The sequence below is a fragment of the Pseudorca crassidens genome, chromosome 1 (genome assembly GCF_039906515.1).
Source record: "Pseudorca crassidens isolate mPseCra1 chromosome 1, mPseCra1.hap1, whole genome shotgun sequence".
Taxonomy (NCBI): Eukaryota; Metazoa; Chordata; class Mammalia; order Artiodactyla; family Delphinidae; genus Pseudorca; species Pseudorca crassidens.
The window spans coordinates 33,638,870-33,666,384 of NC_090296.1; the positions used below are offsets into that span (position 1 = coordinate 33,638,870).

The 27,515-nt window shown below is 51.5% G+C and overlaps 1 protein-coding gene across 3 annotated transcripts in view; it reads left to right on the top strand.

Annotated features, from left to right (window-relative positions):
- Positions 1–12,747: 12,747 nt before the first annotated feature.
- The window catches only part of ACTN1 (actinin alpha 1), a 95,188-nt gene continuing 80,420 nt past the window's right edge, over positions 12,748–27,515 (top strand). For 2 of the 3 annotated variants that reach the window (XM_067732419.1, XM_067732431.1), the window contains exon 1: positions 12,748–13,144. In XM_067732419.1, coding sequence (XP_067588520.1) covers positions 13,040–13,144 — 105 coding nt within the window. In that variant the 5' untranslated portion in view covers positions 12,748–13,039. The remainder of the gene's footprint in view (positions 13,145–27,515) is intronic. The other variant, XM_067732422.1, reaches the window with a different exon arrangement.

The window sequence follows — 27,515 nt, forward strand, 5'->3', positions numbered from 1 at the left end:
CTGGAGACCCTGTCTCTCTAATCTCCATTTCTTTCCCTACCATTTTGCACATTCCTTTCTCACTCCAGATAATCTCCTTCTGCCTGCAGGTCTACTTCCAAAATAATTCAAGGAAAGGTGTTTGACTGGCTCACACATTTTGACCTGCTGTGGTTCCCAAAATATTTTGGAGAGATCTAGGGGGTAGGTTAGCTTCTTCTTGGCCATAGTCTGGGTAGTTTTGGTGTGATGGCAAATGTATTCTGACTTTCAGATGGTAGAAAGAAAGGAAAGGAGGAAGAACAAAGGAAAGGAAAGAAAATAAGAAAGACACCAATAGCAACGCCCAACAGCTAAGTTTATATGAACGTAACCATAATAATTCTCTAAGGACAGCTTGTACTTTACCTTGGGCCAGCCAGGAGCAGGGGACACCAACAACCACAGTGAGCCATATACCAGGTTTAAGATTATATTTACCCAGGTTCTTTTTCCATCCTAAGTATTTGAAAACACTTCAACACATTCAGTGTTAATAATTCTTCCTTCTGAGCATCTAGAGAAACAGGTCAGTGAAGGGACTTACTCAGTATGATGGAGCAAGTGGGAGACAGGAAGATCTTTGAGGCCTGGACATTGTCCCTTATGAGGCTTCTCCTCCAGGCTGGAACCTGGGAACATGGTCTTAAGCTGGAGCCAAAATAGAGTTAGAGAGAATGTGGAGGAGGGCTTCCCAGAAGGCAGAGCCTGGGAGAGGGACTTGAAGAAAAGGCTAGTGGGAGGCTGCCAGGCAGGTCAGGAGGTCATGATTCCCAGAGTCCTCCAGCCCTCTGGTTGAAGAACCACTTCACTGTGAATTATTACCCCGGCTCTTGTTTGTGTCTGCATAACAGCCATAACAGTGGATGCCACAAAGGTCAACCCTGGGGCTCTTGCTGCACCAATGCATTTAGTAAGGGTTGGGGTTGGAGATGAGTTGATGAAGTTGCCGTTGATCCAAACACGGTTTGGCTAGCCAAGGCGGTGTGAAGCCTGTGAGAAACTCCAGATGGAATTCATGTCCTCTGGGGTCCCAGGCAAGGATGGCAGCTAAAATTTAACTTGAACACATTCAAGGTAAGGCACATGGGGTGGAAGCTCATCTCAGCTTCTCACATGAGACGGAGGACTCTGAGTGGAGTGCCGAGAAGCTGGGGTGACCCACAGGGAGTGGGCACTCACTCAGTCCAGGCCAGAGGCCCACCTTGGTCACCAGAGCAAGCAGCGTGCCAGTTGTAGAGGAGCCCTGGGCCCTGGTCTCCTGAGGAGCTGCTGGACCCCACAAGGGTCTGGGCTGCCCCTTTCTGTGTGGGGTCATCTCATATCCCACCTGGCATTACTTGGTGGGATCTTAGCACTTCCCCTTCATGTGACATTAGAAAAGGAGGCCCCAAGGGGTGGAAAGACCGACCCAAAGTCACCCAGCTGGATGGAAGCTGAGCCAGTACCAGAAACCGACCCTTGGCTTCCAGTTGGATTATTTCCACTTTTCTTGTCTGTGGGTCCCCGACCCCTCCAACCCCCATTCAACCAGAGGCAGGTAAACAGCAGCGCCCCCAGCCCCCAGCTGGAGATGGTGGGGGATGGGCACCTGGGGCCACCCGGTTCTCATTTGCTCCTTCACCCCAGTTGTGCCTTCCAATGAGTGCACATCAAGCCCTTGCTATGCCTCGTGCACCATTACATGTAAGGGCAGGAAATCTAGAGTCAGACCTTGACCATTTAATTCCTCTGAGGCTTGATTTCCTCATCTGGAAAATGGACAACATTAATCCCTGTGTCTAACACATGCGGTGAAATGCTCTATGAAGGGCAGCTATACAAGACAGGGGGTCCAGGCCCCCAAGAAGTTCATGGTCCTCAGGGGAGCCAGATTCACCTATAACTATACCCAGGGTGTATGAACATGGTGGTTTAGGAGCAAAGGAAGGAATAACTAACTAACTAACTAACTAACTAACTAACTAACTATCTAGGGTATACCAGTATTTGTCCTGCCACTTACCAACTGGATGACCATAAACACATTTCTCATCCTCTCTGGAGGAACCTGAATCTTCTTATGTGTAAAACGGGATAACAGAAATAGCACATAAATTCAGGGTTATGGATTTAAGAATTGGACATAACAAATATCAAGTACCTGACACTCAATAGACATCAATATAGTAGTATCATCATTTTTGAGGGTGAAGTCAGAGAAATCTTCACAGGAGAGGTGACATCTGAGTTGAGTTTGAGAGATGAGCAGAGATCTACGGGGAGAAGTTTGAACAGCATGGACGAAGGCATGGACACGTGGAAATATAACTTATTCAGAGGAGAGCAAGCAGCTTGGAGATTCTGAAGCAGGGAGTTTGTGGGAGAGTGGGAGTGAGGACACAGGGACCAGGCCATGGTGGGCTTTGTGCCTGATGTAAAGAATTTTGGACTTTTGGATAATGAGGGCCATTGGAGGTTTTTGAGCTTAGGCAGGACAGGATCAAGTTGGCATTTATAAGATAAGGTTTGTTGCCACTTTCTTGGCTACTGGTTTTTTGTTTGTTTGTTTTACCACAAGCCACATTATAACACCACTAATACAATAGTACTAAATTCCTGAATATCTATCAATCAGAAGTCTATTGGTTTCAAGTGACAGAATACCAAACTCAAACCAGGTGTGGTGGTTTTAAAATATGTTCACAAATTCTTTGGTCTTCATGCCTTCAAGAGGTAGAGACTGATTCCCTCCCTTTGATTGTAGGCTGGACTTAGTAACTCACTTCTAACAAATAGAACAAGTGGAAGTGACAATGTGCACTTCAGAGTCGAGGTCATAAAAGGCCCCCCTCACTTGCTCTTTTGGATGACTCATTCCAGAGGAAGTCAGCTGCCATGTTGTAAGGACACTCAATCAGCCTACAGAGAGCTCAATGACCAGGAAATGAGGCCTCCTGCCAACAGCCACATGGGTGAACCATCATGAAAGCCCAGTCAGGCCTTCAGGGTCCTTGCGATCATCCAGACTGAGATCCAGGGAGAGACACTGAGCCAGGATCATTCAGCTTACACCGCTCCCAAACCTTGACCTACAGAAATAGTGAGATAGTTAATGTTTGCTCTTTTCAGCCACTAAGTTTTGCAGTACTTTATTATGCATCAATAAATAACTAATCTGATATACCAGCTTAAGCAAATAAAAATAAAATAAATTTTAAAAACTAAAAAAAATAAAAAAGATAGGAGAGAACGAGAACACGACACCAGAGTTAGATTAACAAAAATCCTTTAAAAAGGAAACATATTAAGAAATAAATGAAAACATGTGACTATAGATGCAACAAAAACCCTGTAATTTTTCCATGGGTAAAAGTGTATAAAGTCTTTAAGACAATCTTACTGAATTTATCTGCCGTATCCTATAGTGTTCTGGTTTTATTCTCAAATATTAAAATGAATAACACACCAACTTTAAAAACTTAATAAATTGATGCACATAACTGAGAATTCCAGAAGTGGTACAACTTCATGCAGGGACTCAAAAGATGTCACCAGGACTCAGTTTTTCTTCACCTCTTAGAACTGTCTTCCTCTGCCCTGGCTTTTTCCCTTAGATTCCATGTGGTAGCTCCTGAAAGCTCCAGGCTGCTATCATCCTTACTGCTGGGATCTCCAGGGGAAGAGACCGTGAGCCTCTCTCCCAGGAGTGCCAGCAAGAGTCTCATTGCGTGTCATTCATTCTGACTGGGTCCCCGTGCGCAGTCTTAAACCAATCGTTGTGATTGATTGGCCAGGCCCATCATTGCCCAGCCCTGGTGTTTAGGGGTGGGGTCAACTCTACCTGCAGCGCAGGGACTGGGGTAGGGGAAGTGCCTCCTTAGAGGAAAGTCAAGGTACAGTTGCCAGAAGAGGAAATGGTTTCTGGACAGTGAAACAATGAATATCTATTATACCCACATTTGCCCTGTACTTTTCCATATGGGTCTCATGTGCATTATTCCACACTAGCCTCCTGGCTGTTCCTCAAATGCTTTTCCTCCTTCATGTCACTTAGGTCTTAAATGTTCCCTACTCAATGAAACCTTCCCCGAATACCCCATTTAAAAAAGTAATCTCCCTTTGCTTCTCTTCTGTGATATTGTGATTTATAATAAGAAACATATATTTTCTCTTTGTCCTGTTTATGGCACAGAGCTCCTAAAACCCTCAAAATTTCCTAAGTGGTAAGAGCAATAAAGATGTCTTGAAATTCATGACAAACCCCTTTCAACCACATCAGAGTTTATGTTAATGAGATGACTTTTGGAAAGCACCTAAGGATGGGGGCTGGTTGCCAGGGGAACCGACTGTGTTATTGGAGGGTTGGAACTTTCAGCCCCACTCCTGAGACCTCCAGGGAAATGAGAGCAGTTGGAGGTTGAATCAGTCACCAGTGGCCAATGATTTAATCAATCATGCCTATGTAATGAAGCCTCCATAAAAACCCAACAAGGACAGGGTTGGGGTTGGAGGGTGTTTCCAGAGAGTTTCTGGGTTGTTGAACACACGGTGACTTGGGGAGATGGTGTGCCCAGAGAGGACATAAAAACTCCACCCTGGGACTTCCCTGGTGGTCCAGTGGTTAAGAATCTGCCTTGCAATACAGGGAGTGCACGTTCAATCCCTGGTCAGGAAACTAAGATCCCACATGCCACACAGCACAGCCAAAAAACCAAAACCAAAAACAAAGCACCACATCTTGCCCTATGCCATTCCTCCATCTGGTTCTTCCTGAATTATATCCTTTTATAATAAACCGGTAATCTAGTAAGTAAAATGTTTCTCTGAGTTCTCTGAGCCACTCTAGCAAATTAATCAAACCCAGGGAGGCGGACGTGAGAACCTCAGACTATAGCTGGTGGGTCAGAAGCACAGGTGGCAACCCTGCCTGTCGATTGGCATTTGAAGTCCCATAGACTGAGGCTTGACCTGTGAGATCTGACACTGTCTCCAGGTAGATGGTGTCAGAACTGAGTTAAATTATGTGTAGGACACCCAGCTGGTGGTGAAGAATTGCATGGTATTGTTGGAAAACCCACACCCTCTATTCCCCTTCTCTACTTAATTTTTTCCTGAATACTATCATATTATTTTCCTCATTTATCTTACTCTCGGTCTCTCCCATTGGAATGTGATTCCATAGGGCAGGGATTTTTGTCTCTTCTGGTCTCTGCTATACCCTCTGCATCTAGAACTGTATCTGGCCCAGAGTAGGTACTCAATACATAATGGTTGGATAAATGAATGATTTTTCACAGCCATCCTGGGAAGTAGGTGGGATGAAGGTGATTCACCTTCTGTTAGAGGTAAGGACATTGAAACCTGAGAGAAGGCTCCCGTTGGCAAAAGATTAAAAAGAATTTTTAAAACTTTAATTGTGGAGTGCTAATGAGAAAACAGCAGAGGAGAACTTAGTGTATGACAGTGTGTTCCTACCCAATGAAGGTTAAATGATGCCCTGATGTGGTGGTTCAAATAGAGAAAGTAATAGGAGAATTGAGTCATCGCCTCGCGCGTGGTGATACAGGTATCCTGAATGCGAAAGAAGCACCTGCTCTACCACAGTCAGAACTTACATCATTCTGGGAGTTGTAGTTTAATTTCAGCAAATGGCAACAGTCACATTTAAATTAATATGGCTTGTTTGAGTTTTACTGGTTTTATAGTTTCTGTTAAATACAATTTGTAAGCTTGTTTTGATTTTATCTCAATCGTCAACCTTACGAAGTTTGTGCCTAGGACTTCCCTGGTGGTCCAGTGGTTAAGACTCTGCGCTTCCACTGCAGGGGCACGAGTTCCATCCCTGGTTGGGGAAGTTCTGCATGCGGTGTGATGTGGCCAAAAAGAAAAGAGCTTGTGCCTAGTTTTATGTTTGTGCACGTTTAAGGAACATTAAAACAAAAATTAAGTAACTTTGTGAAAATTTGTATCCTTTATAAAGGAATTGAGTACTCCAGATTGAGAAACACTGTTTCCAAAGACTCAAACCCTCTTGTCATTGGAGATCTGAAGGAGGAGCCTAAGGAGGATATTCTTAGAACAGAGCTCAGAGCTTAAAGACCAGGCGGTGAGTCCAGCTCTCTCAATTTGCAGGTGAATAAACTGAGGAGCTCATGTCTTCTGATACCCTCACCCGCTCCTGCGCCCAGTTAAGGACACCTGCTTCCAAAAAGCTATCCCTTTATTTCCATGGAGTGACCTTAGAAGGTCTCTAGGGTTGAGCTTCTGTGGAAGACCAGTGGGACCCAGTTGCTAAGGGGGGGAAGCTGGGGTTGATCAGGCTCCCATGGAACTCACTCCCTTGCCACTTCCCAAGGGGGTGGAGGTTGGGGTATACTACTCACCAGGAACTTCCCAGCTGTCATTTGGGTGTTTTGCTCCAGTATTTGCTGGGAACTAGAGGTAGCTGGGGGAGAGCTCCCCGCTCTCTTTGGAGGGCTCAGGTTGGGCAGTCACCAGGCACGACTACCTCCTGCTCACAGAGTTGACCTCAGGGTGGCTATCTGAGGGGGAGGTTTCTGAGGCTTCTGCTTGGATTGACCCCTGGACTTTGGGGGAGAGATATATGCAGAAAAGATGGAAAAGAGGGTATCAGACAGGCCAGGTGTTCCATCACCTGAGGTCTAAGACCTGAGAGCTGGGCAGAGCATGAGAACCAAAGAAAGTTTTCTGCCTGCTCCAGGCCAGTCTTTTAGTAAAGATTCTGCAGGAGGGACACTGTTGATTGTCTTCTTTCCTCCCCTGATGGGCCTGTGGTGGGAGGGGCAGGAACTGGTACCGGTGGCTGAGGACTTAGGCCTGAGGTCTGAGAGCTGCTGGCTGGGGCGCGGGAGGATGATGGCCTAGTCACTTTCTCCAGCACTGGTTTCTTGGGAGGTCGGGGGACTGGTGAAATGCTTACATGGACTATGGCAGAAGACTGGCTTCCCAGAGCCTCCCACAGGTTGATGGGGGAAAAGGAGGCACAGAGATGGCATTTGACTCGGGCCATTTTTCTTTCAGCAAAGATTGAACTGGAGCACCTTTTGTGTGCTAGGCCCTGTAGTAGGCTATGTGGGGGCCAGTAGAGGGGTAAGACTGCATAGGAACAGTAGGAGATGAAATGTGGACAAAGGACTACAATAAAGCAACAAATGCTGTCTCAGTTACAAAGGGTGTCCTGTGGGAGCTCAGGGGAAAGTGAATTAATGAATTAGGTTGCTATTGGGACTGGAAAAAACTGGGGCCTCTCACCTTCTGAGCTAGAAACCCAAGAAACCATAGTGATTTCCCCTCTTCTTCTAGCTTCTACAAATACAACCACGTCCTTAGCTCTTAGGAAGAGCCCATAAGGAGCCCTAGGCTGTAAGGTCAGATGTTCAGGACACAATGAAGGAAACCCCCAGATCTCTGGGCTTTTAGTTTCCAGAATCTTGCAGATCCTACATGTCTGTGTTTCCCCACAGGACCTCGTGTGGTCAATTACTCATGGCGGGGTAAGAAGAAGGGCCTGAGGAGCATTGGAGTGGCTGTGGCACTCTGCATTGTTTATGTCCCTGCATATGTCAATCCAGTTCATTTTTACCCTCAGACTGTGCCGTCAGTAACTATCCGTTGGATGGATGAATTCTAGGGGAGGAAGCCCATGGTTTGGTCCCAGCTAGACCTGGAGGTTTGGGAGGACCAGGGCTCTTCTTTGAGTCTCCTAGTATTCTGCCAGAACTCAAAGACATCATAATTCCTCCCTCTTTCTAAGGGAAGCTGGGTCATCTATTCCAGAGGTAGGTTCTTTCAGCAGCAAAGCACTTCTGGCTTTCTGGGTGATTCATCACCCCCTGGATTGGGGCTGCCTGGAGTGCTGGTAATGGACTGGGCTAGCGTCCCAGAACCTGCTGCTGTTGAGCTGGGAGTTCCATTCTTTGAGCAGCTCCAGAGAAAGCCCCAGCTGGTGGAAAGGACCTGAGTATTCGCTTCCCGGCCACTGACTTGAGCAGACACCTTCAGTCTTGATTCACACCCACTGGCCTGTAGAATGGCAAGACCTCTGCCCACAATCTTGGTTCCTTTGTCATCGCATCCAGAGAAATCCAAAGGATGGATGGAAAAGGGGCAAGAAAGGCTGAGCCTCTGGGAAGAAAGGAGTCAGGGTGGTTCCCCAGATGAACCCTCTCATTTTCCTTTATGATCTTATCTTACTTGGGCTGCCCATGTGACCCTGGGGATTTTTTTTTTTTGGAGCTGTTTTTCTTAACCTTCTTTTATTGAAAAGTCATAATGGACCTGCTCCAATGGAAACCAAAACAGCTCCCATCAGGGGCCAAACAGCCTCCCCACACAAGCATTCATGGATTTACTAAGCATCTATTACCTATTTTAAGAGAGACAGGACCACATCTTTCTTGTTTGCTCTTGTATCTTTACTCTCCAGCCCAGTGCTGTGCATAGAGCAGTTGCTTGATAAATATTTGTTGAATGAATGAATGAGTGAATTAAATTTGGGGAAATTAATAAAATATGCATGTCATCTATCTCAAGCAGCTAAAAAAATCAATTGCTATTATCAATGGCAGTGGGAATGACAGTTATTGATTCAAATGGTCAATGAGCATATGAACAGATTAAACCCATAAGAAGAGACCACTACTCACCCATCTTCATGGCTAAAATTTAAAAAAAAAATTTTTTTTTTTTTTTGATAACACCAAGTGGTGGGAGAATGTGGAGCAAGTGAACTTCTCACATCCTGCTGCTTGGAGAGTAAATTGTTACAGCCAGTTTGAAAAACTGGCAATATCCACTAAAATGAAACATGTATCTACTCTATGATGCAACAACTCCCTTCCTAGGTACATATACACCCAAGAGAATTAATGCATATGTTCATCAAAAACACACATAAAGATATAAAACTGTTCATAGCAGCTTTATTCATAGTTTCGAAATGGAAACAAGGCAAATGCATTGACAGGAGATTCGATAAGTTACTTAGCATATGCTTATACAGTGGAATACTACACAGGAGGAAAAAGTAGAAAATGAAAAACAAAGAAAAAAATCAACTACTGGTACAAACCACAACATAAACAAATCTCACAGACATTAAACTGAGTGAAAAATCCAGAAACCAAAGTGTGCATACTGTATGAGTCTAAAAACAACTTTTCAGGCCTTCTTTTCCCGGCTTCTCTGCCATATCTGACGTTGCTCCCTTTGAAGCTTCACTCTGGATTTTTGTGACACCATGTTGTCCTGCGCTCCTGCCGACCACTTCCTCTCTTTTCAGGGGTCCTTGTTCTTTACACTTCCTTTCTAAGTCCCGATCCTCTGGGTTCTGCTGGGCGCTCTTCTCAGCAGAAGAGCTCTCTTGGTGCCCATACTATCTGTAGTCAGATGACTTTCAGACACTGTTTCCCCTCAGGTCAGGGCTGTGCCGTCACCTGCTTGCTGGACAGCTGACTCTGGACATTCTCAGAGCACTCCCAGTTCAGTGGGTTCAAACACCATCCATGATTCTGCTCCCAAACCTAAAATTCTTTATCTCAATCGATTGTACTTCCACCATTCACCAGATCCTCTAAACTAGAAATCTACGGCTAAAACACTGGTTCTTAACCTAGGTATGGCTGATATCTTGGGCTGGATCATTCTTTGTTGTAGGGAGACGGTCCTGTCCACTGTGGGATGTTTAGCAGTATCCCTGGCCTTTATCTACTGGATGCTAATAGTAATCCACCAATTGTGACAACCAAAAATGTCTCCAGACATTGCCAGATATCGCGTGCGCGCGCGTGTGTGTAACTATCCCAGGGTTAAAGGCATGGGTTTAGGAGTCACACATAACTTTGGACTAGTTAGCTACCTCTCTGAGCATCAGTCGGTTTTCTCTGTAAGATGGAGACATTCTCACATCACAGGTGGAGCTTAAATAATATAGGTAAAGTGCATGGTCTGTCCCATATCAAACATTTGTTGAGGGAATTCCCTGGCAGTCCAGGGGTTAGGACTCTGCGTTTTCACTGCTGAGGGTGCAGGTTCAATCCCTGGTCGGGGAACTAAGATCCTGCAAGCCGCGTGGCCAAACAAAACATAACAAAAACAACCAAACAAAAACATTTGTTGAGAGCAGCAAAGACTCCTCTCTCTCTCCTGCTTCTCTCTCTCCTGCTCACATCCAAACTCCTAGGTCTCTCAGTTTTATCAAGTATTTCTTGTCTATCCACTCTTCTCCATTCGCTAAATACTCAGTGTTTATGTCCCTCCCAACCAAATTCATATGTTGAAATCCTAACCCCCAATATTATGGTATGAGGAGGATGATTTGGTCACGAGGGCAGAGCCCTCATGAGTGGGATTAGTGCCCTTATAAACGAGACCATAGGGAGCTCCCTGCCCCTTCCACCATGTGAGGCACAGTGAGAAGATGGCTGGTTTTAAACCAGGAAGCATGCTCTCCCCAGACACCAAATCTGATCATGGACTTTCTCCAGCCTCCAAAACTGGGAGAGATAAATGTTCTTGTTTAAATCATGTGATCTACAGTATTCTGTTATAGTAGCCCAAATGCACTAAGACACCATTCCTATCTGGATTATTGCAATCCCTTTGCAACTGGTTGTCACAGCTTCCAGCCAGCCTTATTCCCCTCAGGGCCACATTTCACAAGGCACAGGAGGCCTTCATGTTCTGGCTGCTGCCCACCTCTCCAGCCCCACCTCTTGCCCCTCCTTGCCTTGAGTTTCTAGTCTAGCCAAGCTGAAATGCTAGGCATGCCTTTTATACCATGGTTTCCTGCCCCCATGTATTAGCTCACACTGTTACTTCTGCTGGGAATAACCTCCCACTCTCTTCTTTGTCTGGCTGACTCTTGTTCTTTAAGGCTCATTTCAATTTCACCTCCTCCAAAAGGTGATACCTGGAGCCTCCTTTCCTATGCTGGGCTCAAATCTTGTCCTCTGTGCCCCACTCTGCACCCCCTGGCCGGGGAACTATCTTTCTCCTTGCAGTATATTTTTGTTTCTGTGTCTGTCTCTGCAGGGCTGCATAGGGGCAGGGAGTGTGTCTTTTTCATCTCTAGATACTTAACATCCAGCACATCCCCTGACACACGGATGGTACTCAGCAAATATTTGAGTGAATGAACGGATACGGCGCCATCATTACCCTCTATGTCAGGTTTAGAGCCACAGTTTAGAAGTGGATATAAAATAGTCCACAAATCTGCTGTCTCCGTGGTTCTGAAGCACTGCTTCCTCAGCCAGGGACTTGTGGCAGGCACAGTGCTGACCAGTGACACTTGCATAAACGTGCGAGATTGACTAATGATGCAGGGAGCGACAGCACCACCCACATCTGCACTACCCGTATCTGCTTACAACAGCATCAGCTGGCTCTCCTGGGAGTCACAGGCAGTTTCTTCACCTTTTCCATCTGTGGCCTTTCAGGTATCCTAATTCACGGCCCTTTCTAACTTCTTCACTCACCTCTGGACTGACACACTTGCGTTTCTGCAGAAGACCCAGTCATCCCTCAGGGGAACAAATATAGATGAAGCACTACTCTGTGCACAAGCTATCAGAGGCCTTCTTGCTACCCCTCAGAGGACCCACACCAGGGTGTGAGACACAGACACCAAGAAGAGGCCTGCCTCTTCTTGGTGTCTGTCACTGCTGGAGCCCACTGGGTAGACCTCCCTCTTACTAGGCCTGAGGAAGGAAGCCCAGGCAGGCACCAAGAAGTTAAAGGTGTTTCGTCAATCTTGCCCTCCCTCCTTCTCCAATAACAATATGGCTTTGTTTGTCAGGCATAAGATTACAGGGTTGGCCTGTGGAGTCCAGAGAACCTGATAAACCCTTTTTAAGCTCAGCTCTTTGAACCTCAGTTTCTCCATCAGTCAGGGGTGTGTGTTGGAGGTACGTGGCGTAGGTAGGTCACTCGGAATTATCGGGATGCTGCCGAGGTGTATATGAGGGTAGCTCGAGCTCTGCCAGCCCGCGGGGACTCGCAGGGGATCCCGGAAAGCTGAGCGACATAGCCCCTGAGCCCCAGGGCGGGCGGCAAAGGACCCCGCGGCGAGGCGGGAAAGCCGTGTGGCCTCTGAGCGCAGTTGGCTGGCAAGAAACCTGGCTCCGGGAGGGCAGGGGTCTGCGGGGTCGCGCAGGGCGGGGCGGGGCGGCAGAATCAGGAAATTCCCAGGAAATTCCTTTCCATTCCGGCACTTCCCGCCCCCCTTCCTTGGGTGCCGACCTCTCCGGACCCTGGGAAAGAGAAAATGGAATGCTTTTCGGGTTTCCTAGCATCTGTCCTCCAGCTCCTGGCACTCTGGGGTTTGGAGCGCGCGCGGGATCACAGGACGCCGGCGCGCCGGAGTTCGGGGCCTTCGTGTCGGCGGGGAGAGTGTCCAATCCCCCGGCGGCTCCTGGGGCTCCCGAGCGCGCGCCCGCTCGGTCCCCGAGCTCGGGGAGGCGTCCCCCGGCTTCGGTCCCGTTTAGCTTAAGCTGGTGTCACATGAGCCGCGGGGGAGTGGGAACCCGGGGAGTGGGCGGGGGCGTGCGCGCCCGGAGGGGGCCGCCCAGTCCACCTATATGCGCCGCGGCCCGGCTGACGGATGCCAGGAATTCCCAATGAGAGGCGATGGGGGGAAGTTTGGGCAACTCGGCCTGGCCAATGGAGAACCTCGGGAGGGCTCTGCCCCTTCCCCTCGCCCCCGCCCGCCTCTGCTCCCGCAGCGCCAGTGTGTCCGCCTAGCTCAGTGTGCGTGGAGATTAGGTCTGAGCGGCCGCCTGAGGCAGGCAGTCAGCGAGCTCGACCCGCCGCCGCCGCCGCCGCCGCCGCCCCTAGCAGCCGCCTTCGCGAGCAGCGCCGCGGCGGAACCGGGCGCAGGGGAGCTAGCCCGGCCCCGCCAGCCCAGCCCAGCTCAGCCCATCCCCGACTCCCTCCCCACGCCGGGGCAGCAAGCCGCAGCAGCCGCCGCCGGGAGAGAAGGTGGAGGAAGAAATCCAGCCCCTAGCACGCGCTCACCATCATGGACCATTATGATTCCCAGCAAACCAATGACTACATGCAGCCCGAGGAGGACTGGGATCGAGACCTGCTCCTGGACCCAGCCTGGGAGAAGCAGCAGAGAAAGGTCAGCAACCGCCCCAGCCCACCGCAGCCCCCAGCCCCGGGCCACTCCGCCCGCAGGGCTCTGGGCTCCCGGCTGCGAACCGGTTCCAGGCGCGCACGAGCGGGGGCGGGGGATGCGCGGCCGCAGCGAGGAGGGGTGTTGGGTTACAGGCGCGGGGCGGAAGGGGGAGCGCCCGGGTCCCAGAGCCCGCGAACGCCGAGGCCAAGCGCGGGGAGGTGGGGCCGCGGGCGGGCAGGTCGCGTTGGGGCGGGCTATCCAGGCCACCCGGCTATACAATCGCACCAGCCCCGGGAGGGCAAGGCGCAGGGGCGGTGCTCGGGAGGCTGGGGCTGAGTCCCCGGCTCGGTGGCTGTTAGCTCCGGATCGATTTTCCCTTCCCTTCCCCGCCCCTTGACCGCCTTTCCGTATGGCGTGCGGTGGCAGCGCGCTTCCTGGGTCGCCTTGGTACCTGGAGGGGACATGCCGCACGGGTCCTCCCAGCCCCTGCCCGCAGGCCGAGGGGGAAGCGGGCGCCGGCGGGATTGGCAGCCTCCTCTGGGTCTGCCTGGAGGTGGACCTGCCAGAATGGGGTTGGGGCCGAGAGAACCCGGGGGCAAACGCGAGCTCCCCAGCGGGCCCTGGGGGGGGCGGGGTCAGGACGGCAAACCGTTTTATTGCTTAACTCAGTGGTTGGTAGCTGCGAGCGGAGATGGACTTGCGTCTGCGTCCTGCCTCTCCGACCCCCGCTCATTCCCGGGAGATCGCGAATTTGGGCAACTTGATCTGAGTCGAGGGGCTGTAGGGCAAGGCATTGTCTCCGGGGATATTTGGGGTCAGTCACTGGGGCTCCATGCTTAGCCAGCGAGGCGCGTCCCAGGCGCCGCGTGCGAGGGCGCGCTCCGCCACCGGCGCTGGGCTCGGAGCTGGCGATGGGACCCGGGCACAGTGGCCGGTGGCAGGAAGAGTTCACAACCCACTCTTGTTGTGGGGGAGAGGGCGCCCCAGCCCTGTCCCTGTTTCCTGCCTGCGCGGTGAGCTCTTGCCCCAGGCGGCCACGTACCCTGAACACCCCCTCCCCCTCCCCCGCTCCCATCCGGTCCCTCCTTACCCCCCAACCCCCCACCTCCACCCCTCTGCTGATCAGGGAATGGGGGGGGACAGGATGGCGCGTCCCTGTGGATAGTGCGGTTAGGGCTGGGCTTGAGGGAGAAAGCTCATGTCCAAAAATGGTAACATTCATTCCCTTTTTTAAACTTAAAAGGGGGGGGAGTTTAGGGAGCCGACTGAAGTTTTTTTTCAGCCAGAGGCATCCTGTATTAGCTCACTCAGGAATCCTAAGCCCTGAAACGGCGCCCTTTTACTCACTTCATCAGACAAGAAGAGGTAATTTAAAACACGCGCACAAAGGGCTTCCCGAAGCCGGGCGACCTGAGCTCCAGGGTCTTGGCTTCTCCTGGACTCAGCCCTCTGTGGCCGCATCCGAGGGTTCCCGGGCTTCGAGCTGACTTCTTTGCCATGTGGCAGTTGCTTAAACACCCCTCCCCCTCTTCCTGTCGGCCCCTCTGGGAGAGCTGGGGGAGAGGTGAGTCCTCCCTCACCCGGTTTATCTCCTGGGTCAGTTGGGCTGTCGGTGAAATCGAGAAGGGAGTGATTTGGAGATTCCTATGCGGGAAAGGGTGGGGCTCTTTTTTTTTCCCCCCAAGGTGCAGCTTTCTTGAGAATAGATTTTAAATTGGACGTGAGGGGTGGAATTAGGGATTAGGATGTGGTGGATATCTTGGGATCTTCCATGCGCAGTAGAAGAGGAAAAATTCCTGTTTGCCTAATACCTACTGTGTGCCTGGTGGGGCAGGAGTGACAGGACTGCCCAAGAGTTAGGAATTAGGTCCTTTTAAGGACTGTGGGACCAAGCACGGGGCCCTGGACCTGCACACAGTACTCATTATTATCAAATGAATGAATGAATATATTAAACGTAGTTGGGGAGAAAAATTATATAAGTCTCTTTCTATCCACACACACACACACACACACACACACACACACACACATGCACTCACACTCAAAAACCCTGACCTGGGTGGTAGTGGGTGTGCACCAGGCTTTTGGGCAGCCAGGCGGGAACAGGGTCACCTGGGAAAGTTGGTTATCTAGGGACAGACTCAACAGTTCCAAGAGCTTTGGCTGATGTGTGCCAGGCACTCTTCTAATCATATATATTGTTTCAGTTGTTACTGCCAACAGCTCTGTGAGCTGGGCACACGTGAGGATGAAGAAGTAAGGGGCAGAGGGGGAAGTAACCAGCCCAGCGTCCTGACGGGTGCATGGTGGGGCTGGGATGCCGCCGTGTTCTGGGCAGGCAGCTTCCCCTCACTTGTTCCTTGTTGGTGAGAGAGGCCGGAAAGCTGGGTCTGGCATCCAACCCTGCAAAGATCTCGGACCGAGAGGAGCCAACACCTGCTTTGGTGGGTTTGTTTTTTTCCTGCCATTAATTATTACCTCTCAGTTTCTGCACATTTCCCCTAGTTCTCAGAGGGCTGGTGGGGATATAAAGTGGTACAACGAGTGGAGGATCAGACTTAAAGTAACTTGGTGCTTTTGACACCCTCCCTGCTGACCATGGGAGGTGAGGGTTGAGTGGGACCGGAGTTAACGAGTGGACAGAGGCCGACCATTCCAGATGCAGGCCGGAGAGTGAGTCTGGGGGTGAGGGCGGGGAGGAGGAAGACACAGTGCCGTGGGATACACAGGCCACTGGGTGGGAGGTTGAAGGCCCTGTTTTTAGCCCTGGTACAATCCGTGCTATGTGTGAGACTTCGGGCAAGTCATTTTCACTTCTCTGAGCTGTTATTAGAAACTTCAGCACATACTTTTGGAGCACCTACTCTGGGCCAGGCCCAGTTCCAGGTGCTGAGGGTAGAGCAGTGAACTAGACAGATGAGGTCCCTGTCCTTGTGGCCCTTCCATTCTATTTCCTCCTCTGGCCGTGCGCCTGCCCTGCCTACCCCTCGGGGCTCTTAACAGGCATCAGATTAAATGACTTCATGGGGAAACGGTAAGGCTGATGCAGATGTAGGTAGAAGTTCGTGCAGGCAGCAGGCATGACTCAAGAACCTGCCTCAGGTTGGCCACGGCTTGTCCCTTCAAAGAATGTTTCAGTGCAGAGTTCATCATGCTGGACTCCCTGCCTCCAGACACAAAGTGCAGTGGATTGGGGAAGTTTACTGGCGTTCACAGTCTTTCTGATCTTGGAGGCTGAGCGCCAAAGTCACCTTTTCTAGGGACCCCAGGTTTGAATGCCCATTTTGGGGGGATGACCATAGTCCCCACTTTATTCTCTCATGTGGATCTCACCCACGTCCTTGTGTGCGCACTCGCATGCGTGCCCGGGGTCAGGTGGGCTGGAGAGGGCATAGATTTTGAGTAGCATCCTGGCTTTACACTTTTAGGCTTGTGGCCCTGGGCAAGTTAACTTAACCTCTCTCAGCCTCTAATTTCTTATTTATAAAAAGGAGCTAATACCCCCCTGCTGGGCTGACAGCAGAGAATATGTAAAATGGCAGCTTCCTGTTCAATTTTTTAAAATTAATTAATTAACTTTTATTTTTGGCTGTGTTGGGTCTTTGTTGCTGTGCGCGGGCTTCCTCTAGTTGCGGCGAGCAGGGGCTACTCTGTCACTGTGCGCGGGCTTCTCGTTGCAGTGGCTCCTCTTGTTGCGGAGCACAGGCTCTAGGCGCGTGGGCTTCAGTAGTTGTGGCTCGCGGGCTCTAGAGTGCAGGCTCAGTAGTTGTGGCGCACGGGCTTAGTTGCTCTGTGGCATGTGGGATCTTCCCAGACCAGGGCTCGAACCCGTGGTCCCCTGCGTTGGCAGGCGGATTCTTAACCACTGCGTCACCAGGGAAGTCCCCCTGCTGTTCAGTTTTATTCTCTCTCTTCCCTCTTAAATCCTAGAGGCTCTGGTTTAATGTGTATTCCCACAGGTGCCAACCCCTGTTTTTTTTTAACATGTAGGACCTTAAATAATATTTGTTGAGCTGATGGAAGTTCAAACAGAGAGGTGGCCCTGGCAGGTGAAAGAAGGTGGTTGTAAATAGGCCCAGATGCTGATTCTGTACCCACGTCAAGCCAGGTCGTCAGGGGATGTGGCAGGAAGAGAGGCCACTTTGTTTACACTTGCTTCTGGACTGTGAGACCATCATCCCAGGAGCTACCAAGGCCACCGATCAAGATGGAGGACTGCAAAGTGGGTGGGTTTACCTGGGGAGGAGTGGGACGTCTGCTTACCCTGAAGGCAGGAGGTTAGGACTTCTAAAGCCAGAGTGATGCCTGATGGAGATAAGAGGAGAGAATTGGCCATCGTCTCCATCCTCATAGCCCCAGTGTTCTCCACTCCTTCCTGCTTCACTCCCGTGCCAGTGTCCATGGGAGCAGGGACCCAGCCTGTCCTGTGCTCTGCCTGGCAGAGAGTCAGGCCTGTTGTACATGGTCCAGAAATGATGCGAACAATTGGATAAATGGCATCATGCATGGCTCCCAACTCTGGGCCAGGGGGGTGGAGATTGGGATGAAATGCTGGGGCTGGACCCCGGCTCCAACCTCTGCAGGTGGACATGCTCTTGGGCACACTGGGTTCAAGTCTTGGCCCCTCCACTGACTAGTGGTGTGATCCTGGGTGAATCACTTACCTGCTCTGCGCCTCTTGATGCCAAGGGGGAAATGGGGATAGTAGTTGTTCCCACTTGAAATAGCTGCATAGAGGTTTAAACCAAGTAATGTATGTAGGGAATTTAGCATAGCACCTAGCATATAGTGAGTGCTCAATAAACGTTAACTGTTTTGAGGAACCAGATTTGCTATGGCCTTTACCCATGATGCTCTGAGATAAGATGTAGTATATAAACCCATTTCAGAAGGAGACCAGGTTGACCAGAAGGGTGTGGGAGTTGTGTTGTCCTTGACCTTTGACCCCGAAGTCAGCTCTGGCTCATTCAGTGTCACCTGACCTCTCTGGTTGCTCAGTACCTTTACCTATAGAATGGTATAGAATCCCTTGCCTACCCTTTCCCTACTTCCCTGGGTATCCAGGATGAAGAGATGAATGCTGAAGTGCTTAAGAACTTTGTCAGCTGCTTGTAATACAGGTAAAATGACCTCAGAGAATGGATTTCCTCTAAAAGAGACAATTCTAGAATGTCTTCAGCCCCCTCTGATACTTAGCTGAGGCCGTTCTTTGGGTCCGGCCCACACCCCCAGCTGCTTACCCAGCCCTGCTTTGCTCCAGGACCGGTTACAGCTGCTTCCTCTCTGAAACCTGTCCCACATGGGTGCGCTGAGCACAGGTGCCCCACTGGTTGGTGAAGTGATTGACAGAGCCCGAAAGAGAGATAGGAGAGATGGACGAGGCCTAGAGCATCAGGGCTGTGGGTGGAGGCTGCCACCTTCCCTGCCCTGGACAGATAGATGTGAGAGTGCCCGGAGCACAGGGGAAACCAGACTTTCCAGTTCTGAGGAATGATGAGACGTTGAGGGCCTGCTGGTCACTCGAGATGGGCTTGTAGGATCCAGCCTTTTCAAAGGGAAAAGGAGGAAACTCATTTCCTGAAGTCTGACTTCTTGAGGAAGGCTGCCAAGGCTGTGCTCAGTGGGACGGGGCTGGGAGAGGCCCTCACCTCTGGGACCTTCCGTGTGAGGAGGTCAAACCAAATGGGTGTCCTGTCGTTTGGGATTTGTGGTTGGGATTTGGGCCTCCTTTTTCCAGCTTCTTGAGGAAGGCCTGGGGCTGGGCGCCTGGCCAGTGGCCACAAACCACAAACCTGGCTGGAGGACTTGTCACATGAGACCTGGTGCCTCCTGCCCTGCCAGGGTAGGGCGGCCTGAGACAGGACCCAGCCACAAACCTGCTACTGTGTGTCCCTAGGGAAGAGCCATGTCTCTGCTCCTTACCTTCTAGCCCCTTCACAGTGTGAGAACATGGACCATTTCTCCTGTGGAGTCAATCAGTGAGCGCTGATCGAACCCCTGTTAGGTATCAGATGCTCCACCCATGTGGGGTTGTGGAAATGACAGTTTAGGTGCAGAGGGAACCAGAAAGACAGAAAATCCCACCAGGCCACGCCAGTCATGGCCGGGGGCGTGGCATTGGCCACTGTAGAGCAGGAGCCGCCACTGCTGCCTGAGGTGACAGGAAAGGTCTTGCTGGGAAGCCTCCCCTTTCCCTGGCAGTTAGGTTGTGTGTGTGTGCATGTGCGTGTGCGTGTGCGTGCGTGTGCGTGTGTGTGTGTATGTGTGTGTGTGTGCTAGGGGAGAGGGAGACGGCTGGAAGGAGCCCAGGCAGCAGTGAGTCGTCCTGTGGGGCCTCCTGCAGGCCGGGAACACCCTGCCGTTGTTTTCCGTCCTTGTCCTCCTCCTCCCCCCATTCTCTGTGCCCTTCCCGAGAGGCCAGGCTGTTTGTACGGCTCACAGGTTGGGCTCTGGAGCCCCACACCTCTGCGCAGGTGTGGTGTTAGTTGGGACCAACGCCACCTGAGCTGCCCCCATGTGCGACCCGCCCAAGGTTCTCCTGGGACCTGGTGTGCATGCGGCCCAGGGCCGTGGTGTCAGGGAGCCTTCCCAGGGCCTTGCTTTTATCCCCTCGGAGTGTGGTCAGTGGGCCCACATCGCTGCAGGAAGGGCCGCAGGAGCTGGGCTGAGTTACTCACCTGGGGTGCTGGAAGCCCAGTCCAGTCTGGAGCTCCCCAGAGGAGTCTCAGCTAAGAGGTGGCAGGCAGAGGAGCCCCCGTAGCTTGGTTCCTTAGTCCTGGTCAGATGGGGTCACCCTGCTGGGACTCGGGATTCAGCCCCGGGTGCTGTCTCCATCGGCCAAGGCAGGGTCCTGCTAAGTTCTAATTGCCCAAAGTGGCTGACGCCAGGCACCTGGGGAGTGGCGGGGACAGGAGACCCTCAGAGCCACGATGGGAGCCCACCTTCCTCTTAACACATGGCCAAGATTGCTCGCTGGTTCTCAGGCCGAGCATCGCCCGAGAATCCTCCCACCTCAGCGGGTGGAGGGTAACGGCGTGGAGAGGGCTGGTCAGGCACTCTCCTGATTGTTTTTCCAGTTCTTCCTTCACCCCCCATCACGTCCTGGCTGGGGATTACCTGCAGGATCTTGCCGTGCAGGGCAGTGAGTCCTGGGTAGTGACACTTTGGCCTCAAAGCCGCGCAGGCAGCACTCACGACCCCCACCTGCCCCCGCCTCGAGCCCTGTTCAGCCGCCCCAAATGGTGCAAGTCCTTCGTTCAGCTCCAGCCCCTCCCAGACAAATGAGCAGAAAGTGGCCCTCCCGGCAGCCTGAGAGCAGAGCCAGAAACAGGACTGGATTTTTTTCTTTTTTTTTTTAAGTTGAAGAAATTCTTTTTCTCATAATGATCACAGTGGCTCACCCTTTTGGAGCATGTGCTAAGTATCCGGGCCTGTGCTAAGGAGTCTACGTGCATTAACACATCTAATCCTGCGAGGGGGATACTGTTACCCTGTTTTACAGATGACGGAACCGCCTTGGAGCAGACGCATGACTTTTCCAAGGTCCTACAGCGAGAGAGAGGTGGAGCAGGGGTCCGTAGCCGGGCAGTGTGGTTCCCGGTTTGCCTGCTCAAACTGTGCTCTCCTGCTTATAAAGCAAATGCTTGCGAATCCAGGAACAATTTAACCAAAGCCAAACATATACAAAACAAAACCCAGTGATGAAAACGTTCTGGAATTAGATAGCAGTGGTGGTTGCACAGCCTCGTGAATATACTAAAACCCGCTGAACTGTAGGCTTTAAATGGGTGACTTTGATGGTATAAGAATTATATCTCAATTTTTAAAAACCCTCAGAAAATGCTAATATAAGAAGAGAATGACAGTTGCCTGTCATCCCACCTCCTAGAGGTAAGCTCTCTCCATCCTTACCCCTCCTCCTCTCACTTGGGAGCCCACGCTAAGGTCAGGGATACAAGCTCATGGTGAGTGAGTGGGAGAAGAGAAGAGTAAAATAATCAAGAAGGGTGGCTTTCATAAAAAACATCATGTGGCCTTTTTCTTGGAAACTGCTTAAGAACAGATCACTGATAAGAACAGGCGAACAGAAGGCTGGGCTGGGGGGAGGACGGGTGACCTTCCTCATTTCTCCAAGGCCGAGTCCCACGGCACCTGCCTTGTTGGCCTGGGATTGCTTCTCACCTTGTGCCATCCCCAGGGTTAACGGGGGGGTCCAAGTGGGGCAGCTTTCCCCAGGGCCTGAGGCATGAAGAGGGGAGGGCAGGGCCAGGGTCCTACCCCAGGAGGCAGCTGCCCATTCTCAGAGGTTGCCTAGCAATAATGGGAACAGGTGACTTAGCCCACTACAGAGGCGGGAGGAGAATAAAAGGCAGCTGAGGATAGAAATCGGGAGTAGTTGCAGAGGATGCGGTTACCCTGGAAACCGCCTGCTTGGTCCTTGGATACAGCGGGCAACTTCTGGGCTGGGATCCACTCTTCACTGAGAGGTTGTGGGGTCCTCTCCAGGTTTGTTACCCACAGTGTCAGGGCGGGGGATGTAGAGAAACACCTCTTGCACATGGCCTCTGTGGTGGATGTGTTCTCTGCGGTCTCATTTAACATTCACAACAGCCTTGTAAGGCATGTGGGATGATCACACTTGATAGATGAAGATCCTGAGCTTAGAGATATAAAATAACAGGCTCACACCAGAAGGCTCACAGTGAGAGGGGCTGGGAATGAAGGTGCTGGTACCCTCGGTGCTTAAAACAAACCTTTCATTTTGGTTTAAAGCATTTCACATGCCCAGGATGTGGGAGGTAATGTAAACACTATCCACCTTCAGGGAAGGGAAGAGAAGATGAGAGAAGGAAGGCTGGAAAGGAGAGTTGTCTGTTTTATATCCAACAACCAGCCAGTAGCATTTATTAAGAAAGTCTTGGTTCCCCAAATAAGTAAAAAGACGGATAGTTCACATGGATTGAAGGTTGCATGGTTTGGATTATCTCAATCTGTCAAAAACCCCTGTGAGAAAGGTACTTTTATTTCCCTTGTTACTACAGATAAGGAGATTGAGGCTCAGAGAGGTTAAGTAACTTGCCCAAGATTGACCAGGTAATAAGCCAGGTTATGAATGAACCCAGGCAGGCTGACCTTGGAACTCTACCCTTAACCATAAGTACAGACTCACCCTTTGTTATTTTGGAGGTTACGTTTTAATTGATACATGGCTGATATAAATGAAATAAGGGACAAGTCAAGATGGAATATAACCAAGTACTCATCAGATGGTTCGTGATTTTTAACATTTACGCTTTCACATATGGTTTTTCTCTCCATTTTCTCTCCATTCATCCCCATTTTATAGACAGAGCAAGTGAGGCTCAGAAAGGGGGATGCTTGTACCTCTCGCAACCTGAATGGGGTAGAGTTGGTTCTGAATTCAGGTCTTTGAGGGTCTGTGAGGCTAAAGGGGTGGGTGTGGGCCTTTCCGAAATTCCCTTTCTCGGTTGGAAAGGTAGTGGAGGATTCTAGTTGTATTTCTCCCCACTTTTCAGTAGGAGTAGCTGTCAGGAATGGACTCAGGTCCCCGGTGGCCTCTCCTGGAGCTGCTCCCAGCTTTGGGGACTGGCTCCCCCGCTATGAAATTCAACCACGTCCCCTCCTCTGCTGCTTGGGTTCCTTCAGGTTGACCTGCTCCTGCCGGCCCCTTTGTTTGGTCGCCAGGGGAACCTAGCACCCTTTGAACCAGGTAGCTGAGGCTCAGTGTTTATTTTGGTTTGAGAAGCCTGTGCTTGTGAAACACAAAGGTGGAGGTTCTGGTTTGAGCTTTGAGGCTCTTCAGAAAGCTGATGAGGGAAAGTCTGGGGGCTTAGGCTGGGGTAAGCAGTTTTGGCTTTCAGCGCCGCGGGCCAGGCCAGAGGACAGCCCTGGGGGGAGGACAGTGCCCTTCCTGCCCCCTCTTCCCTCTGAACCTTGCAGCTAAGGGTCTAAATCAAAGGCCCTGAATGGTTCAGCTGAGGGCAGAAAAGTGATGGGGGTGGGGAAGGGAAGGGAGCCTCCTCTACTTTGTGTTTACTGTTCCCTGGTGGTTGGTGCTGTGGAGGTGGTCGCAGGCCTGTGATTGGAGGCCAGGGCTTACAGGGGAGCGTTTTTTATGGGCCTGAAATTTAATTTTTTAATTTTTTAATTTTTTTTGCGGTACGCGGGCCTCTCACTGTTGTGGCCTCTCCCGTTGCGGAGCACAGGCTCCGGACGCGTAGGCTCAGCGGCCATGGCTCACGGGCCCAGCCGCTCCGCGGCATGTGGGATCTTCCCGGACCGGGGCACGAACCCACGTCCCCTGCATCGGCAGGCGGACTCTCAACCCCTGCGCCACCAGGGAAGCCCTGAAATTTTATTTTTTAAAAGCCATCGGCAAAGCTGATTATAACCGACGGAGCAGTGCTGAGCTCTATTTTCAAATCATCTGTAGGTGAAATGACACGAGGGGAGGGAGCGGTGAGGTGGGTGGCCCCCTTCAGGCAGGTCTCCTAATGGAACTTGGCTTTCCATCTTGGAAGAGGGGTGGCAGGTCCTGCACGTGGATGGGAAGGGACTTGTTACTGTCAGACTCTTTCTCCTCATGTCCCATGTGGAAATGTGCACATGTCACAGCCTGTGGTTTGAGGATGGAGAGAGGAGTGGGGCTTTTAATTCTTCTAAGTCCCAAGACCAGGAAATGGGATCACTACCTCCTCCCCCAGTGGGAGGGTCTGGTGGGGACAGGGCCAGTGGCTTTGAGGTCCCGTGTCTGTTTTGACCTCTAGTACTGTGAGTGAGTGAGCGAGGATGTGCGTGGCAGCGTGAATGCAGGCACACGTGTGTGTGTGTGTGTGTGTGTGTGTGTGTCTGGCTCTGAGAAGCCCCGCTGTTGTTTTTGGCCCCTGCCTTGGCTTTGGCAGGGGAGTGGCCCCCTTTCAAACACCACACACATCCTCCAGATAATATATAATGACACTTTCCAGGAGAGTTCCCGATACTTTGGAAAGGCCTTTCTTTCCAGGAACCCAAAGTGCTTTTCCAGACTTGGCCCCGGGAGCTGGGAGATGGAGGAGGTGAGGGAAGTGGGGGCCAGACCCCTGGTTTCCTGCCCTTCCTCCTGGATGCTGTGCTGGCCGGGGCTGTTTGGAGGTATCTTTGCATGCATGAAGTCCTGAGGACGCCCCAAACTCTAGCCCCAAAGAAAGCTACCTATATATATATATATTTTTTGCTAAGTTATGCAGTGGTAAATTAAGTTTCACTGTATATAATCAGCTTTTTAAAAAATTAAGGAATTCCACATTGGGGTTTCACTTCTCTGGGCCTGTCTGGAACCCCCTTAATGGGCTGCTTGGTGCAGGCAGTGAGGCCACATTGGGGCCCAGGGGTGCCTGGCCAGGGGACCTGCCCCCAGTCCCTTTCCATGGAAGCTTCTGGTTCAGGACAAAGCCAGCTTAGGCCCACCTTGTGGCCCAGGGAGTATGTCTGGAATTATATACAGCAGACCATCTACCCCCTCCCCCAAGGATGAGGCTAGCTGGTGCTGTGCTATGGGCCAGGCACGTTTCTGAGTGTCTCACAGATATTAATTCGTTTCATCCTCACCACACCTGTGAGATGATTTGGCTGGGGGTAAGGAAATTTAGAAAGGACTGCAAAGGCTCAGGTGGTTACAGCCGTGATTTCTACATCTTCTGCTCTGAGGCCAGTTCACAAAGACGATGAACATTCCAGATTTGAGGTCACGGTGCTTTTCTCCCCAGTCCCATTCCTGTCCCTCAGTGGAATTGACCGCTATCCAGTTTGGTGTTTTCATTCCTAAACATCTGTTTGTACACTTCTCGCCTGTGTAGTTGTCTGTGTGACAGATGGTGTCACACACAACGTGTCGCCATGCACACCTCCCCTTCTGCTCTTATTTGTCCCGCACCCCACATGGCAGGAGCTCCGACCCCTCTGGCGTGGATGAGACGGCTGACGCCCGGAGGGGCTGGAGGACTTGGGGGATTTGCGCAGGTCACACAGCCGCTTACAGGTGGCAGGTGGGACCGGAAGCTGGGCTTCTTGCCTCTGCGGGTGGCTCTTTGTGTTCACCTGAAGCTCCCGGCCCCATCGGAGTTCAAAGACTCACTGGTATTCGGTGAGGGAGGGCAGGAGCAGTCAGTCTGTTTCTTATTTTCTTTCCTCCCACATGTGCTTTTGACACCTGGTTCTCGTCCCCTGGGGCACTTGTACCCTTGTCTGCTGCCCTCTTCCTAGGACTCAAGAGTCAGGTTCTTAGGGACTCCCACCACATTGCCATTCTTTTCTCCTCCCAGGAGAGAGCCTTTCTGCTTTTATTGTTCCTTGATGAAGCAAATATGCAATGACAGAAAGCGACTGTGAATTTGGGAATGCTTCTAGATGAATGTGTGTCGTATGTCTCACAGTGGCTTCTTGCAACATTTGGAAGTTAGTTGTTCTCTGCACATAGAGTTTTGGAAGAGGCGGGAGGTGGGAAGCCGTGGCTGAGCACGTCTTGCCTGGATCCCAGGGGCAGCCAGTGGGATTCCAGTTATGTCTCCCTGTCCCCGCTTGGTTTCCTGGCTCTGGCCCTTTCTTCCTAATCCCGTGGCTCTCAGCCACTCAGCCCTTGCATTGCTCACTTAGCGCCTAGGTAGAGGATGGGCTGGAGAGAGCTGGAAAGGACAGCCGTGTTGGCAGCCCTCACCGCACTTGCGTAGGGCCCTGTTGTGAAACTCTTGGCTCTGAGGACATTTGGAGGGTTCTCAGGGGATGTCATTCATCTGTGACTGACTTGGGACTCCTTGGGTGAGTGAAGGTGGGTTTGTGGGGTCTCCTGGGGCCTCCTAGTAAGGGGTCCATTACTTGGGGCTCCTGAAGGCTGTGCCGCTGGGATCCAGACACTCATGGCACCTCATCCCAGAGCCTTGAAGCCTGGAAGGATAGGGGTGGTTTGTGGAGTAGAGCAGTGGTTCTCAAACTTGAATGTGCATCGGAATCACCTGGAGGTCGCAGGGCCCCATCCTCAGTGTTGGTCATTCAGTGGGTCTGGGGTGGGGCCTGAGAATTTGCATTTTTAACAAGTGAGGTGACACTCTAAAGTTACTGGCAGAGGGGGTAGATGTAGGCAGGGGTGAAGAATTGGGGCTGTTTTTGCAATCTACTGTAGAGGTCTTGAACCAGACTGTGACTTTGCTGATAATTTCTACCTAGCGTCTCCTCTCCCTTCCCCCAAACTAAAAACCATGTCTTTCTCTGGGAGGCCCAGGCTTGGGGAGGGAGATGTGCTTCTGCACCCCAAGAAAGGGTGACTCTTCAGGAGCCTCCTGCCGGCACATAGTAGGTACTCACCAAATATTGGATGGACGGTGACAGTGGGTACATTTCAAGGGGGTGCGGTCGCCACAGTCCAGCAGGAGACGTCTGCAGATGCCGAGGTGCTGGGTGTGATGACCTCCCACGTCACCAAGGGTCACTCCAGTGATGGGCTGAAGCAGGGCGCAGAGCAGGGCTGGCTCCCAGGACTCAGAAGTGTGCCCTGGGGTCAAGAGGAGGCCCGAGCTGGGGAAGCGGCCTTTTGCTCGGGATGGGGTCTGAGACTGCCACACTGCTGCTTGGCACCCCCTCCCCGGGTGTCCTATTGCGGGGAGGCGGGAACCAGCGCAGGGCTCCGGCTCCCTGTTAGGTGGTCCAGCTGCCTTTCTTCCTCTTTTGGCCAGCGGCCCCCTTTGGATTCCCCTCCCGAGGAGCTGGCCTTGCTGACACATCCCTCCACTCCCTGCCCTATCGCATCTGGCCGAGGCCTGTACTTCAGAAATTCTTAGGGAGTTTCCGGTCCTGTTGTGTGCGTTTGTGGGCCTCAAAGGAAGTAAAATCTGGGCCTCAGTTTTCCTTCTCCTTCCAGGCCCAGAGCCAAGGGTTCTCTCAATTATTGGACATCAGCAGCCTGCTGTCTTTGGGCTCGACCTCCTGGGGGTGTGGAAGCAGACAGAACCCTGGGCTCTCCAGCTCACCAGGATATGGGGTTCAGCAAGACCTTGGTCCACCTGCCTTGTGCTCCCTCTCAGTGGGGACCTTGGTGGGTGACATCTAGGAGAGGAATAGGTATGGAGAGACTGTCCCTTTTTTTGCACCGTTAGGCCAGAGAGCTGCTTGGGAGGACCCTGCCCTCTTTCCTCGGAACAGGGAGCACGGTTGTACGTGATGTACCGAGGCCTTGGGAGACCTGAGGTCTCCTCTTAGGGCTTCCTGTGGCTACCGGATGATGCTGGTAAGTCACACCCGATCGTTACCTACAGAATGAGGGGGCTGGGTTATAGGATGCCGGTGGTGCTCTGCTGTGAATGTCTTGCTTGGATTATCACAT